The sequence below is a fragment of the Protomyctophum parallelum genome (genome assembly GCF_964188405.1).
Source record: "Protomyctophum parallelum genome assembly, chromosome: 4".
NCBI lineage: Eukaryota > Metazoa > Chordata > Actinopteri > Myctophiformes > Myctophidae > Protomyctophum > Protomyctophum parallelum.
This window is the reverse complement of record NC_139700.1, coordinates 23,070,778-23,084,487: the sequence shown is the minus strand read 5'-3', so window position 1 is coordinate 23,084,487 and position 13,710 is coordinate 23,070,778. Positions and strand designations below refer to the sequence as shown.

Here is a 13,710-nt window from a genome sequence, read left to right as displayed (position 1 = left end):
GCCAAGAGACAGCTGCATGGGTACAACAGCAGTTACTTCGTTTCCCTGGGCTGAGCATGGCTGAGCTGAGTGGTGGAGGCAGGGCTCATCACTGAAAATAAAAAGGAGTTTTTGTTCAGCACTGATTGCAGAGATAATTGTCAGAGCTTTAAAACCCATGGAGGCCCCTTCCTCGTCTTCTCTCTTTTCTGCGACTGCTCTCTCCTTACTTGCATCACAGCCATGGCAAAACACAGACCTCTGCTCTGTCCATCTCAGATCACAAGAGCCTTGATTGGACCTGAGGGTGTGTGTGCATATCTCGGCCAAAAGATGTCGAGGGCCGGAAGGCTCGCAAATGATCTTCCTCCCTGTGTTCTAAAGTTAACATTGTTCATGTGATTAATTTCACTGTGTGAGATTTAATGAGGATCTGCTTCTAGTCTCTCTCTCTCTCTCTCTCTCTCTCTCTCTCTCTCTCTCTCTCTCTCTCTCTCTCTCTCTCTCTCTCTCTCTCTCTCTCTCTCTCTGAATTTTGCCGCACATTCTCTGGAGCTCATTAAAGAAGATGAAGACAACAACAGCACGTGATGGACTGAAGAGGCAGCATGGAGGTGCTGTGAACAGGACATCATGTACTGGGCACTTCCTCTGAGCCAAACAAACCCACTGTTCTAAGTTAGGGCCTGAACAGGAGTTTATATACATGAATGAATCCATCCCTATTTTGGGCATGTCATAACATGAGAACATTCGGCAAGAATAGGCAAACATACGTTGGAAATAGCAGATCTACAAGCTCACAAAGGGACACAATTTGACATAGGTTAAAGTGGTTAATTGGGTTTAAATGGGGAATTTCCTACCAATACATGTATGCAGTAGGGAAGTGACCAAAATGAGAAAAGAAGCATATTTTCAGTTTGGTTGTTGGGATTGTTGCATTTTTACATGATTCCTTGTCCATAAAGTTATCTGGAGCCCAAGTGGTCACTCACATGAAAAAGAACATAAAGCTCTGAGGTCCACATTGCCAATGAAAAATGTAAAGAAAATGTATTTTTTTTGTTTTCCGTGGTTTTCCACAAAGTCGGCCACAGGCCTCCTGCAAACGCTTTGCTTTTTTCGGCCATGCCAACTTCCAAGTCTTCCCATGTTGATGAGCCCACTCGCTCTTAACAGAAAACAAACTCAGTCACCCCTTGCTATCATTCATGTCTAGTGTCTAGCCAGGGAGGGAGATGCTTGAAGAATCATTACATGTCTGACTATCTCCTCAGTCCTCTAAAGTGTGTCTTTCTGGCAGCGGGCTGGCTCGTGTAGACTGGGGGTTAAGTGAGCCAGCAAATGGCTTGGCCTGTTATGGCGTGCATACTGTAGTGAAAAGGGCACGGCCCTGGAGTCTGTGTTTGTAATAGTATACAGTAGTACTAATACCCCATAGCAGAACAGCTACCAGTGAATTCAAGCTTGATAAACACACTAATTACACTTAAAAATAAACAGAAAACAAAAACAAGGCAGAATCAGATACAAACTAATTTCCAGTCTCACATATATGCCATATTTTTGCCTTGCCTACATACATGCAAACACACCCAACCACACAAACACCCACACATACGCATCATGCACGCATGCACACACACACACACACACACACACACACAGATTCTTGATAGGTTAATGTCTGAATCTAAGCTTTGCCGAGACGGTGAGATGCAGTGTCAGACACAGGTCTTTAGTCCCTGTTTTCATGGGCTGACCTCTTTGGTACGGTTAGACTGGAGGAAAACATACTAATAGATATCAACCGATTTTGGCTCCGTGCGAGACCTTGCACTGCATGCCACATCTGGCATAATCATATTTGTAACCATAACAAAGATAGGAGGAGGTAAATCAAACACAGCCTCTTTCTGAGTACTTAGACTTCTGCTCAATGAAAAAGCAAATTGGAGTTTCCTTTCATCACGTGAGAGCTTTTTGGCATTAACAAACAAGCATTCGTTCTCCCATGGAATCAAAGCCAGGCTCGGTCCAAATTGGATGACCTCTCCGAATCCCTCTTCTATGTGAAAACAAAGGACCTTTCTATATAAGGCGCGCTGAAACCCACAAAAGTGTGAACAAATACAGAACAAGATTCGGTCACTCCATTTTCTGACCTCGAAATAACAACTGTTCTTTTAAATGTGAGTGTTATCATGGTGCAGGCAAGAAGATGAGCCTTCATCTGTCAGCTGTCAAAGTGCAATGAGATAATAAGTAGGCTAGAGAAAAATGGCAGAGGCTTGAGATGCACATAAGCAGGTATGCCAGGCATGTGTCCATGCAGGCCAGCATAAAGACTGAAACATGCGTCCATGCAGGCCAGCATAAAGACTGAAACATGCATCCATGCAGGCCAGCATAAAGACTGAAACATGCGTCCATGCAGGCCAGCATAAAGACTGAAACATGCGTCCATGCAGGCCAGCATAAAGACTGAAACATGTGTCCATGCAGGACAGCATAAAGACTGAAACATGTGTCCATGCAGGACAGCATAAAGACTGAAACATGTGTCCATGCAGGCCAGCATAAAGACTGAAACATGTGTCCATGCAGGCCAGAATAAAGACTGAAACATGTGTCCATGCAGGCCAGCATAAAGACTGAAACATGTGTCCATGCAGGCCAGCATAAAGACTGAAACATGTGTCCATGCAGGACAGCATAAAGACTGAAACATGTGTCCATGCAGGCCAGCATAAAGACTGAAACATGTGTCCATGCAGGCCAGAATAAAGACTGAAACATGTGTCCATGCAGCCCAGCATAAAGACTGAAACATGTGTCCATGCAGGCCAGCATAAAGACTGAAACATGTGTCCATGCAGGACAGCATAAAGACTGAAATATGCGTCCATGCAGGCCAGCATAAAGACTGAAACATGTGTCCATGCAGGCCAGCATAAAGACTGAAACATGTGTCCATGCAGGCCAGCATAAAGATTGAAACATGTGTCCATGCAGGCCAGCATAAAGACTGAAACATGCGTCCATGCAGGCCAGCATAGACTGAAACATGTGTCCATGCAGGCCAGAATAAAGACTGAAACATGTGTCCATGCAGGCCAGCATAAAGACTGAAACATGTGTCCATGCAGGCCAGCATAAAGACTGAAACATGTGTCCATGCAGGCCAGCATAAAGATTGAAACATGCGTCCATGCAGGCCAGCATAAAGACTGAAACATGTGTCCATGCAGGCCAGCATAAAGACTGAAACATGTGTCCATGCAGGCCAGCATAAAGACTGAAACATGTGTCCATGCAGGCCAGCATAAAGACTGAAACATGTGTCCATTCAGGCCAGCATAAAGACTGAAACATGTGTCCATGCAGGCCAGCATAAAGACTGAAACATGTGTCCATGCAGGCCAGCATAAAGACTGAAACATGTGTCCATGCAGGCCAGCATAAAGACTGAAACATGCGTCCATGCAGGCCAGCATAAAGACAGAAACACAGCCTATTGTTGACCATCAAAGTCAGAGGATTCTGGTGGACTCATTTATATTGATTGTAATGTCGCTGCAAATTAACTGTCAGTTGGCCTCATTGTCATTGAGCTCCAAGCACTTTGCAGTAAACACTAAACAGTAGGCTCTCCTCTCAATAAAACTGGTAATTAATTTAATAAGATGCTAATGAATCCCCGTGTACTAAGTTGCTCAAATAGACCACAGAGCCCATTCAACAAATGCCTCTGGTTCAGAAGGGTTCATATCTAGGAGTACATAAACGTTTGTTTACCATGTTGCTTAGCAGAACATTGTGGCTCGTAAAACAGGCACACGATGGCTTCATACGTGTATATAGCCATCCAAGACTTGTGAAACCCCCCGACAAAACGACTGATAAGGCATTATAAGGAATCAGGCCAAACATTCCTTAAAGTTATCTAGATCTTTGGCAGTTGCAAGAGAGAACATTATTCATACAGGATCATAAAGATTTACACAATCTATGCTAACCAGTTTATAATTAGCGGCGCTACATGCCTCATCATCAATTTCGATGCAATTTAACAGCCAGATGCACACGAGGTGATAGAAAACGTCAGCCGCAGATGTATGCAAAAGCAGTTTCACCAACGTCATCACGTCTCAAGTTCACCTTCAGGACATTGGCGTAATCAAAGTGCAGCCAAGTAGACATTTCAATGAAATTGAGCGCGCAATAATAGTTCTGAACGATAAAGGCTGAACTTACCATCGACACGAACATATGAACGAACCTTCAAACGAAGATAAGCGTTGTCATCTCTCGTAAATTTGTTTGCAGAAGCGTAGTAGACCGGGAAACAATAGTACATGTTGTTTGAATCGCTGCACTGGATCAGCGCATCGCTCCTCTTCCATCTGTGCGCTCCCCCAGCTGTGAGCGCCCTCCCCTTAGCAAACGTCTGCTATTGCTTATAAGCTATTGCCCTTATAGTTTAATCTATATAGAATCAAGTTATTCAGTGCTGCTTGAGATTAAACTATATCGGTTTCTGTTATGCGCTGTTTTCCTGCAGAATTCTGCTTTGTTTTCGTGCGTGTGTAGGCCTATAAATAATCAAGTCAATGGAGCAGCTACATGAATGCACTTAATTAACACTTATGCCGTGTTAGCCAATTGAACTCTTATTTAAATCTGTGTATCTGCGAGAATTAAAGCGAAGACTTGAACAAGTTCAGTAAGCCTATTAATTCTAAGTTAACATTTTGTTTTGACTTGCCCATATGTTATTTGTTATTAATGGTGCTTTTGCCTTGTAAGTGATATTGTGTGGTTAACTTAAAAACAAAACGAGTTTTGTTTAAAAGGTTAAGGCTATCTCCGTTTCTTTCGTAGTTTCTAAAACCAAAAACATTTTTTCACAGAGAGATAATTTATCGGCATACCATTTTTCCTTTATAGGCCAGTGGATCTAAGCCAAAAAGGGGCGTGACCCAAAATACATTGCAAAAGTAGTAATCATCCAAGGTTTTTTATGATCCTTAGGTTAGGTTCATCCAAATAACATATTAAAACTAGAACTGCACTCTGTCGAGTGCATACTTGCTTGTTGCACACTAGTAGGCCATAAATGGCCAACTAGTGCGCAAGCAGAGCGCGCAAGTACTTTCGACCGCTGTAAACTGTCAAATCTCAGTATATCTGTGAAGGAACGTTTGAAATGTATAATTATTAGGTGTAACTATTTGCTACCTACCTACTTTATGCATATAAACACCTAGTATTATTAAGTATGGTTCAAGTTTCTATCTATATAAGAAATACAGTTTTATCGATGTAGATATATTCTAGATCCCTTTTTAGTTTTTCAAAGAAAAATAAATCATTGATATGTGATGAAAAAAAAGGTATATAAACTGAATTAAAATATATTATACAGTATAATTATTTTATTATTTATTGTAAATTGTCAATTGTTTTAAATGTATTTCATCTTGGACTATAGTGATATTAATACTAAATCATGATCAGAGTAATATGTGTCTCTAACTTCAATTTCTGTAATAATACTTTCACATTTGTTAAAATATACATGATCTAAAATACTTCCGTAATCTGTAGTTGTATTTGTATTTAATTGTTTAAAGCCTAATCTTGACATGAAGGTCTTTATACTTCTATCTTTCTCAGTATAATGGTCTTCATTGAAATGAACCGTGCCAGCCGACCCGCCATTTGATGCGTATGCGAATAAAACAGCAAATTTGTCCCTGGTTTGCTGGGACCAGATTACATAAATGACCATATTTCTTACGTCATCATTGAGAGCTAGTCATACATATACACACCACGTACTCTGGTCCCAGCAGATCAGGCACAATTTGCTATTTTATTTTACTGATTATGTATATAGTATACGTATGACTAGCTCTAAATGATGACGTAAGACATATATGGTCATTTATGTAATCTGGTCCCAGCAAACCAGGCACGGATTTGCTGTTTTTTTTGCATACACATCAAATGGCGGGTTGGCTGTCACGGTGAACGAAGACCGGGCGAAATTATTACTTGCGTGCTCTGCTTGCGCAAGTAACTAGAACTGCACTCTGTCGAGTGCATACTTGCTTGTTGCACACAAGCTTGCACGGTCGACAGTACTTGCGCAAGCAGAGCGCGCATTCCGCGCAAGTACTGTCCACCGCTACAAACTGTCAAATCTCAGCTTCTCTGTTAAAGAACGTTTGAAATATTGAATTATTAGGTTTAGCTATTTGCCACATTTTTGGAGGAAAAAAAGTAGTATTGTTAAGTATGGTAAGAGACGGCTTTCGATGGTGACGTATATGTCGATCAGTGTCGGGTGGATTAAAGGAAATGCCTCTATGTATATGTAATTTGTAAGTTGATTAGCGGTATACTGTGGTTACTTTGCGTATGCCCCATTTGATGCGTAATTGCGTATGTATCGTTGCAGCATATGACGTCAGGGTATAACTGGTATAACTAGCTCTCAATGATGACGTAATAAAGATGTGGATTAAAGGACCCAATGCCAGGGTGTAATTTGTTTTCGATGGTGACGTAATGACGATATGTTTTAGTCTCGGGAGGATTAAAGATAATGCCCCTATGTATGTATGTAATCTGACACCACTGCCATATCATTATGTCATACGCTGGCACGGCGCATACGCATCAAACGGCGACATGGACGATAACTATTACTTGCACGCTCTGCTTGCGCAAGTAACTAGAGCTGCACTCTATCGAGTGCCTACTTGCGCGTTGCACACAAGTACCGGTAGGCCATTACTAGTGCGCAAGCAGAGTGCGCAAGTACTGTCGACCGCTACTTGGGTTGTTTTATACCGTGGCTGCATGATTCTGAGAGTGACGTAATGAAGATATGTACCAATGCCAGGGTATAACTGGCTTTCGATGGTGATGTAATACAGTTTCAGTGTCGGGTGGATTAAAGGTAATGCCTCTATGTATACATGTATGTAATCTGAAACCTACCTTTATTACGTCACCATCGAGAGCCAGTTATACCCTGGCATTGGTACATATCTTCATTATGTCACTCTCAAATCATGCAGCCACGGCACACGCATCGGAGCACTGGACAAACAACTTTACTTGCGCGTTCTGCTTGCACAAGAGAATAGTATTATATAAATTGTGGATCATGGGGTTGAAAGTTGGAGTATCATAATAAAACCTATATGCAAAAGAATAAGGCAAAAAATAATCTAATTTGAATTATGCTTAGAAGCAAGTTATGTGTCAAACTACTAAACATTTTACCTACTCACCAATACAAGTGCGTCCACTTTCCTTAGTGGAAGCACTCTGAGCCCCCCACAACACATAAAATGCACTTTTTGGCCAGAAAGGGATTTTTTCATAGAAAAAAAAATACTTTTAGCTACTCCACTGCGCCCTCTACCAATATTGCCAAGAGAAAACCTCATAGTGAAAGAAATCCCATTCTGGCCAAAAAGTGCATTTTATACAGTGGTGGGGGGCTCAGAGTTCATCCAAGGAGGAAAGTATAGGCTTTCTAATGACACAACCCGTCTTTGTATTGGTGAGTAGGTAAAACGTTCTTTCGATTTTCACTACAGAGGAGAGGCTGGTCTGCGTTTTATTTGAGAGATAGAAGCCATCTGTCCCAGCATTAGAATTAGGGCTATGGACCATAGAGTCTATACCGTCATATGCATTGTTATCAGTAATTCAACAAAAAATACGTATGCATGCGTGCATAAATAAATTGCATTAAACAGTGCTGCAGAGCGGGTCTTGCCACAACCCTATCGATGTTTGGAATTAAGCTTTGCTGAAGGCACGCTGTGTCGCTGTCCATGCGACATTGCGACACCTCCATCATGCTCCATGTCTCTCGCTGCCACTCAAGTGACTACTGGCCAATCACAGCGCGACTTTTCCGGGACTTCTGTGACGCACTCGGAAGCTTGACAAGCTTGCGCTCATGCTTCCGCTATGCTTCACAAAGAATCTCGGGAAAATTGTGCCTTCAATTTTGACACGCGCCGCAGAGCCGGAAGAGGCGTCTACCTTTTTATGTCTATGCTTTTACCATGGGTTTAACTACAGACATGTGGCTTCAACTTGAGGTGCACAGCACCATACAGGGTTAATACGGGCCTGCCCCCGAGTATAAGGCAGTGAATATCACTTACAGCACCGTAGTGACTATTCATTGCCCTGAAAAAGGGCTGCATGATTAAATGAGACCATTCTCCTTGATCATCGGACGCACACCATTGAGCACTATCAATTCATAGATCAACTGTCCTTTCACAACGCTATAGCTGTCATTGTTTCATTCACCAGGGTATGATGACGACATATCTGGAACAATGAATGTACAAATAAATCCAGGGCAAGGGGACTTGGGGAGAGAGGATGACAAGTTAGACACATTGACAGTAGTGCAAGACCCCAGGAAAGTCATTATAAGAGCTTTCCATTTTTTATTGAGTGACCTAGAGCACTAAAATACATTGCTAGAATGTGGTTTTTGGAGCATAAACACCCAAAAAACCAATACCCAGTTCCTTTCAATATAAAGTTGCATTTAACAACCAAGCCTTGCAGCTCAGCTTGCCTTTTTCTGGCTCATGGGTTGTTGTTGTCCCCAGTCAACCCCTACTATACAATATCACATGCAGCCATCATTCTAGTGATGCAAATCACATTATCGCCGTCAAAGACTGGAGCTCTATTCTAAGGGGAACCCGTTACCTTGCACACTAGTCCAAGGTCAAGGACCTCCAAAATATTCTTCATGTCGTCAAAGACATAAAACGAATCCTGCGAAAATGTGCACACATACTGTCAACTGTGACCCCAGTGCTTTAGCCTGCTGGCCAAAGGCAAGCGCATCCTGACTCAAGGGAGCTTCCCTTTCCAAAGATTACCAATTTGTTGATTTATGATCCTGGAGAGAATTTGTCTTTGGACATTTTTAAAACACTTTTTTATTACAGAAAATATGCACACTAGACTTTACACATCCCATGGCAACCCTTTGAGCATTGTAAAAAGTCCCACAGCAAACCATCCAGTGTATGTGAACAACAGACAGGCAGGAATTGAGCAGAGCAGTGGGTTGGTTGGATGCCGCTGCGAGCATGCAGGCCCACGGTTAATACAGGATCACAAAGCTGCTGAGAGATTCACTCTCCCCCTCTATCTGGTCTCTGTCCATCACTCCACTACTCCTCCCCAACATATGCATTCTTCTTCCAAACAATCTCATCTCTCCATCTATCATTATTCATCCTGTTTTCAACAGGCTATGTCAGGCAGTCTGCCAGTTGCTATGGCAACAACCCCTGGTGCTGGACAGCGCCCAGGGTAGTAAAAGTGAAGAGACGGAGCTGTTACAACCAGGGGCTGTTTCCTTCACTTTAAGAGGAGATAAGTCGAAGAGTACAAGATTTAACACAGGTCTGTATGGGAGACAAAAGTTGTCCATATCAACAATATACATTTAAGCTAGAGTGACAAAGTTTTACAGGACAGGGATGTAGAATTTAATGCACTGACCCTGTTGGCCAGTGATTCTCTACAAATTCTCAGACCGGACTACACTGCAAAATTGAACCATTTTACTATACTCTCAGAGTTGAATAACTGTCAGGATTTTGCAGTGTACTGTAAAATAAATTTGAATGGGGTTAACAGATTACATGTGTATTTGGAGAGAGTAAATCAACACGCCTTTCTAGTTGCTGAAATCCTTGCATCTCTGGTGTGGGAGAGGGAGGGAGGGAAAGGATAGGAAGAGTGGGCGACAGAGAGGAAAAAGAGTTGAGTGAGAGAGATGGGGAGAAGAGGCAGTACAAAGGAGTCTGAGAGAGCAACTGAGACAGAGTGCGAACCAAAGGAAGCAGCAGAGATCTTGTATGTTGTTTTTTTTAGTTCAATTTGTCGACTGGTTCTTGCCACCACTCCAAAATACACTATTACATCATTATACGCGTGAGAAACTTTCCCAAACTAACAAAGAGCTCCAGAGAGTCTCATTTATCTCTTCCTCACTTGACTCAGAGATATTCAGATATTCATCATCACTGCAACATCACCCTTTCATTACTTAAAATAGACATTATCAGGCACTCTCCAGACTTCCAGTTATTGAAGAAACATTAACACTAATTTGGTGTTGTGCTTGAACTTCGGGAGGTAAAGCAAAGTGCAGTAATGAAATGCTGTTGATTGTTAAACATAATCTATGTGTAAGACTGTGTATGTATCTATCTATCCTGAGACAAATAACAGTCTTAAATCCACACTAATTATCCATAATGTGTAAATGATGGATATGGGGTCAGGACAGATAGGCCTTTTCAGGGAGGGGTCAGAATAAATTATGGACTTGCTCAATTATTAATAATAAATTTATAATTATGTACACATAATCTATTTTAAGCCATTGTTCTTTTCGCATCCTTCCAGCTATCCATTTGACATACAGTACATTATATCCCAGGGTCCCACAACTACAAATGAACAGTTAAACAGCCTTGTTTACATCAGTTGATGATGAAACTGAACACAACCCCAAATGGTCTTACTTAAAGAGGGAATGCCGTGATTTCTTCCCCCCCTAAAACATCATCAGGTAGTATGATTATACTAGGAGAAAGATTTTTTTCAAAAAACTGTACAAAAAGTGATAAAAATGATGTTATGTAGCCACACCCACCAGTTCATTAATTATGCCTGGTTTTCAGGAATACGAGACTGCTCGCCCCAATTCCAACTCGCCCCAAACGGCGAAGAACGGTCGCCCCGACCGGGAAGAACGGTTGCCCCAAAGCCCGGCGAAGTCTCCCCCAAAAGTCCGGAAAAATCGTCCCCAAAAGTCCGGACAAGTCGCCCCGTAAAAGAGTTGTATTTTCGAGGTAACAACAGATTTTTAGCTGTGCTTTTAAACAGAGAGAGAGAGAGAGAGATTTTTTACATGTAGCCTACTTTTAAACAGAGAGAGAGAGATTTTTACCTGTATTATATTTTTACTTTTATCAGGTTTGGCTATTTTGTGTGATCTACGATTTGCTACGACTGCTTTCTAAAAGAAAATCACTTCAAATTTCACTGAGTTCTCTCTCCTGATGAAATTGCTATCCCGAATCTCGACCTGAAAATGTATTTTCTGTCTACTAAAATGCCCAAAAGACAATTATAGCTGTTCCAGCTATAATAATAGAGCCATGTATTTTAACAAAACAATATCACTTACACCCCCTTTAAGCTATTTCTAAAGCATCTTCTCAAGAGTCTAGTTCGAGCAAATGAAAGAAGTTCTTGTCTTGAAGACTTTGAAGCCATTTCACAACCACTGTTTAAGGCAAAGAGGAAGGGAAATACATTAACCGAGCATAACGAAAAACACACTTTTATGGCCACCACAAAATATTTTTATTCACATGAATGCATCTTTGACAGACACAGCGGGAGGGTAACAACTTAAGGGTTTTCCTTGTATTCTACAAGTAACATGTTCTGTCTACCACTGGCATCATCTCATTCTATTTCAAAAACTTCCATCTCCAGTGAAAAACATTCCACAACAATTTCTGCAATTTACAATTATGTAAATGAAACAAACAGCAGCTAAGTTGCTAAACCAATATGTAAAAAAGCTAATAAAGGCTGGATTCATTGTCTGAGAGGAAAGGCTCTGGAACTTGAGAGTAATAGGAAACCAGGCCTGGAATATTGTCATTTTAGGGATAAATCCGCTTGGCATTTGGTGTATTTTTGAGGGCCAAATGCTGAGGAAAAATAAAACAATGCATTTAAGTCCATGGAAGTAATTAACTTAATCATATTATTATTTTATTACATACTGTATGAAATAAATAAACTGTTCTTTCACAAAATAAGCCAAACTGAGGGGGCACGTGGCCGTGGCCATGGCCTATTTGGCATCGTTCAGCCAATTCTACTTGCTTTTGCAGTCCAACAACTAGAAAAAGTTTTAGGTGGGATTTGTCTTGAACCCTTAGGGTTTTTCGTGAGTTGCTAGCCAAACTAGCTTAATTCCTAATAGCGATACTCTTTTCCAAAGTTGATGTAAACAGGCGTGTGTGCTGCTGATGAGGTGGTGGGCTGATGTACTGCCTAAGCAGTGTCCTCTTGAGTGGGGTTGAATTCCTCTGTGTATGCTGCTGTGGGCCAGGTCATTCTGGTGATGGAAACAACAGAAGAACCACAGTTGATTCTAGAACATCCTGGTCTTTTTAAGTTCCCTGTGCGCATTTCCGCACTGTCGACAGCTGGTCAGTAATGAATGGAGTTAATTGCTCAGAATAACCAATACAATGAGGTGCCACCCCACTGGATTCGATCATCATCCTTTCATGTTTGTTTACAAAAGAAGTCTCTGTAATTGTTAGCTTGCTGTCTGGATGTCGAAGTCTGTGATTCATTTGTTGACCTCCGCTCTCTGGATACTGCCAGGGTATAGGACAGGTAAGACTGAGCTGAGGTCAGCAAGACAGTCAGACAATATCAGACCGGGCTTTCAGGTGGCAACAGAGGTGACAATCTGGACGACCTCTCCATTCTCCCCATGGATAGCTCCCTGAATGGCCTCCTTCACCTCCATGTCCCCCTGCAGGCCTTGATCCAACTCTGCAGCCTGGGAGACATAAGACAAGGAGGAAGGAGAGAGGGGGAGGGAGAGAAGAGGAGGAGGAAGGGGGTCGAGTGCAAAAGTACAGTGCCATGATTAGCGAGAGAGTCGGGACGAGACGCTCTATCTGTGATTTGTAACTCTATCACAAAGTCTTTCATCTCCCATAAAAAGGGAGGTATAGAGAGGGCAACGCCCATTTAAAAGATGACTCAGTCCTGGGAGATGACCGTGGAGAGTGACTCACTCCTTCCTGCACAAGCATGCCAAAAGGTTCCCTCAAACACACCTGCAGCTTTTAATCCTCCCTGTGGCCCAGCGTGCTGTCACTCCACAACAGCCCAGCTGCACTGACACAAACACACACAATGCAACGATACAAACAAGAAACTGACACAACGTAACCACTGCTCGAAAAAGGAGCAAATACCTGACTTTGATTTCCTTACATGCTTTTTTGGTCATGAATGTAAAAAGAGTCAAATCAGCTGTGTTGAAAGTAAGGCCTCACACACAGTATTGGCTTTCGCTCTCTTGTTGTGGGAGCGCTGACGGATCATTGATCACTTGCCTCGGCTCTGCATTGCGTTTGGCAGAGGGCCGTCTGCAGGCCATGCTGGAAACGCATGCAATGCCCGTGCCTAGTAACATGGTATCTCTCCGTGGCAGCCGGTGCCAGCCTCGGACCTGAACCGAGCCTGAACCATGCACCAGGGCCAAGTACAAACTTTTCATCAGCTACTGCCCCAGCCTGGACAGCATCGCAACTTCCTGTGCGGAAATATTCTTGTCTGTGTGGAGTACGATCTCGTTTGTGTAATGGAAACTATTAAATGAATAGAATGTAAAAAAAGAAAAATTGCAGGGAGATAAATAAATAAAAAGCCTAAGTAATTTTTCAAGGGCCCGTATAAATGCTCCCATATGTTTGGAAGCAGATGAGAGTGATTCGATTGATTCCACACTGTTCAGAAATGGGAAAGATCTGCCCTATCCTTCCTGTAACCTTTGAACTAGAGAGCACTGATGACAACATAGAATCAAGTGATTCTAACACAATC

The 13,710-nt window shown here is 42.1% G+C and overlaps 2 protein-coding genes across 6 annotated transcripts in view; both read right to left on the bottom strand.

Moving 5' to 3' along the window:
- Window positions 1–4,292, bottom strand: part of znf469 (zinc finger protein 469) — a 279,591-nt gene extending 275,299 nt beyond the window's left edge. For both annotated transcript variants that reach the window (XM_083763934.1, XM_083763936.1), the window contains exon 1: window positions 4,240–4,292. The gene's annotated coding sequence lies outside the window, so the exon portion shown is untranslated. The remainder of the gene's footprint in view (window positions 1–4,239) is intronic.
- Window positions 4,293–11,419: 7,127 nt separating this feature from the next.
- The window catches only part of banp (BTG3 associated nuclear protein), a 44,107-nt gene continuing 41,816 nt past the window's right edge, over window positions 11,420–13,710 (bottom strand). For all 4 annotated transcript variants that reach the window (XM_083763788.1, XM_083763789.1, XM_083763790.1 and 1 more), the window contains exon 13: window positions 11,420–12,655. In XM_083763788.1, coding sequence (XP_083619914.1) covers window positions 12,539–12,655 — 117 coding nt within the window. In that variant the 3' untranslated portion in view covers window positions 11,420–12,538. The remainder of the gene's footprint in view (window positions 12,656–13,710) is intronic.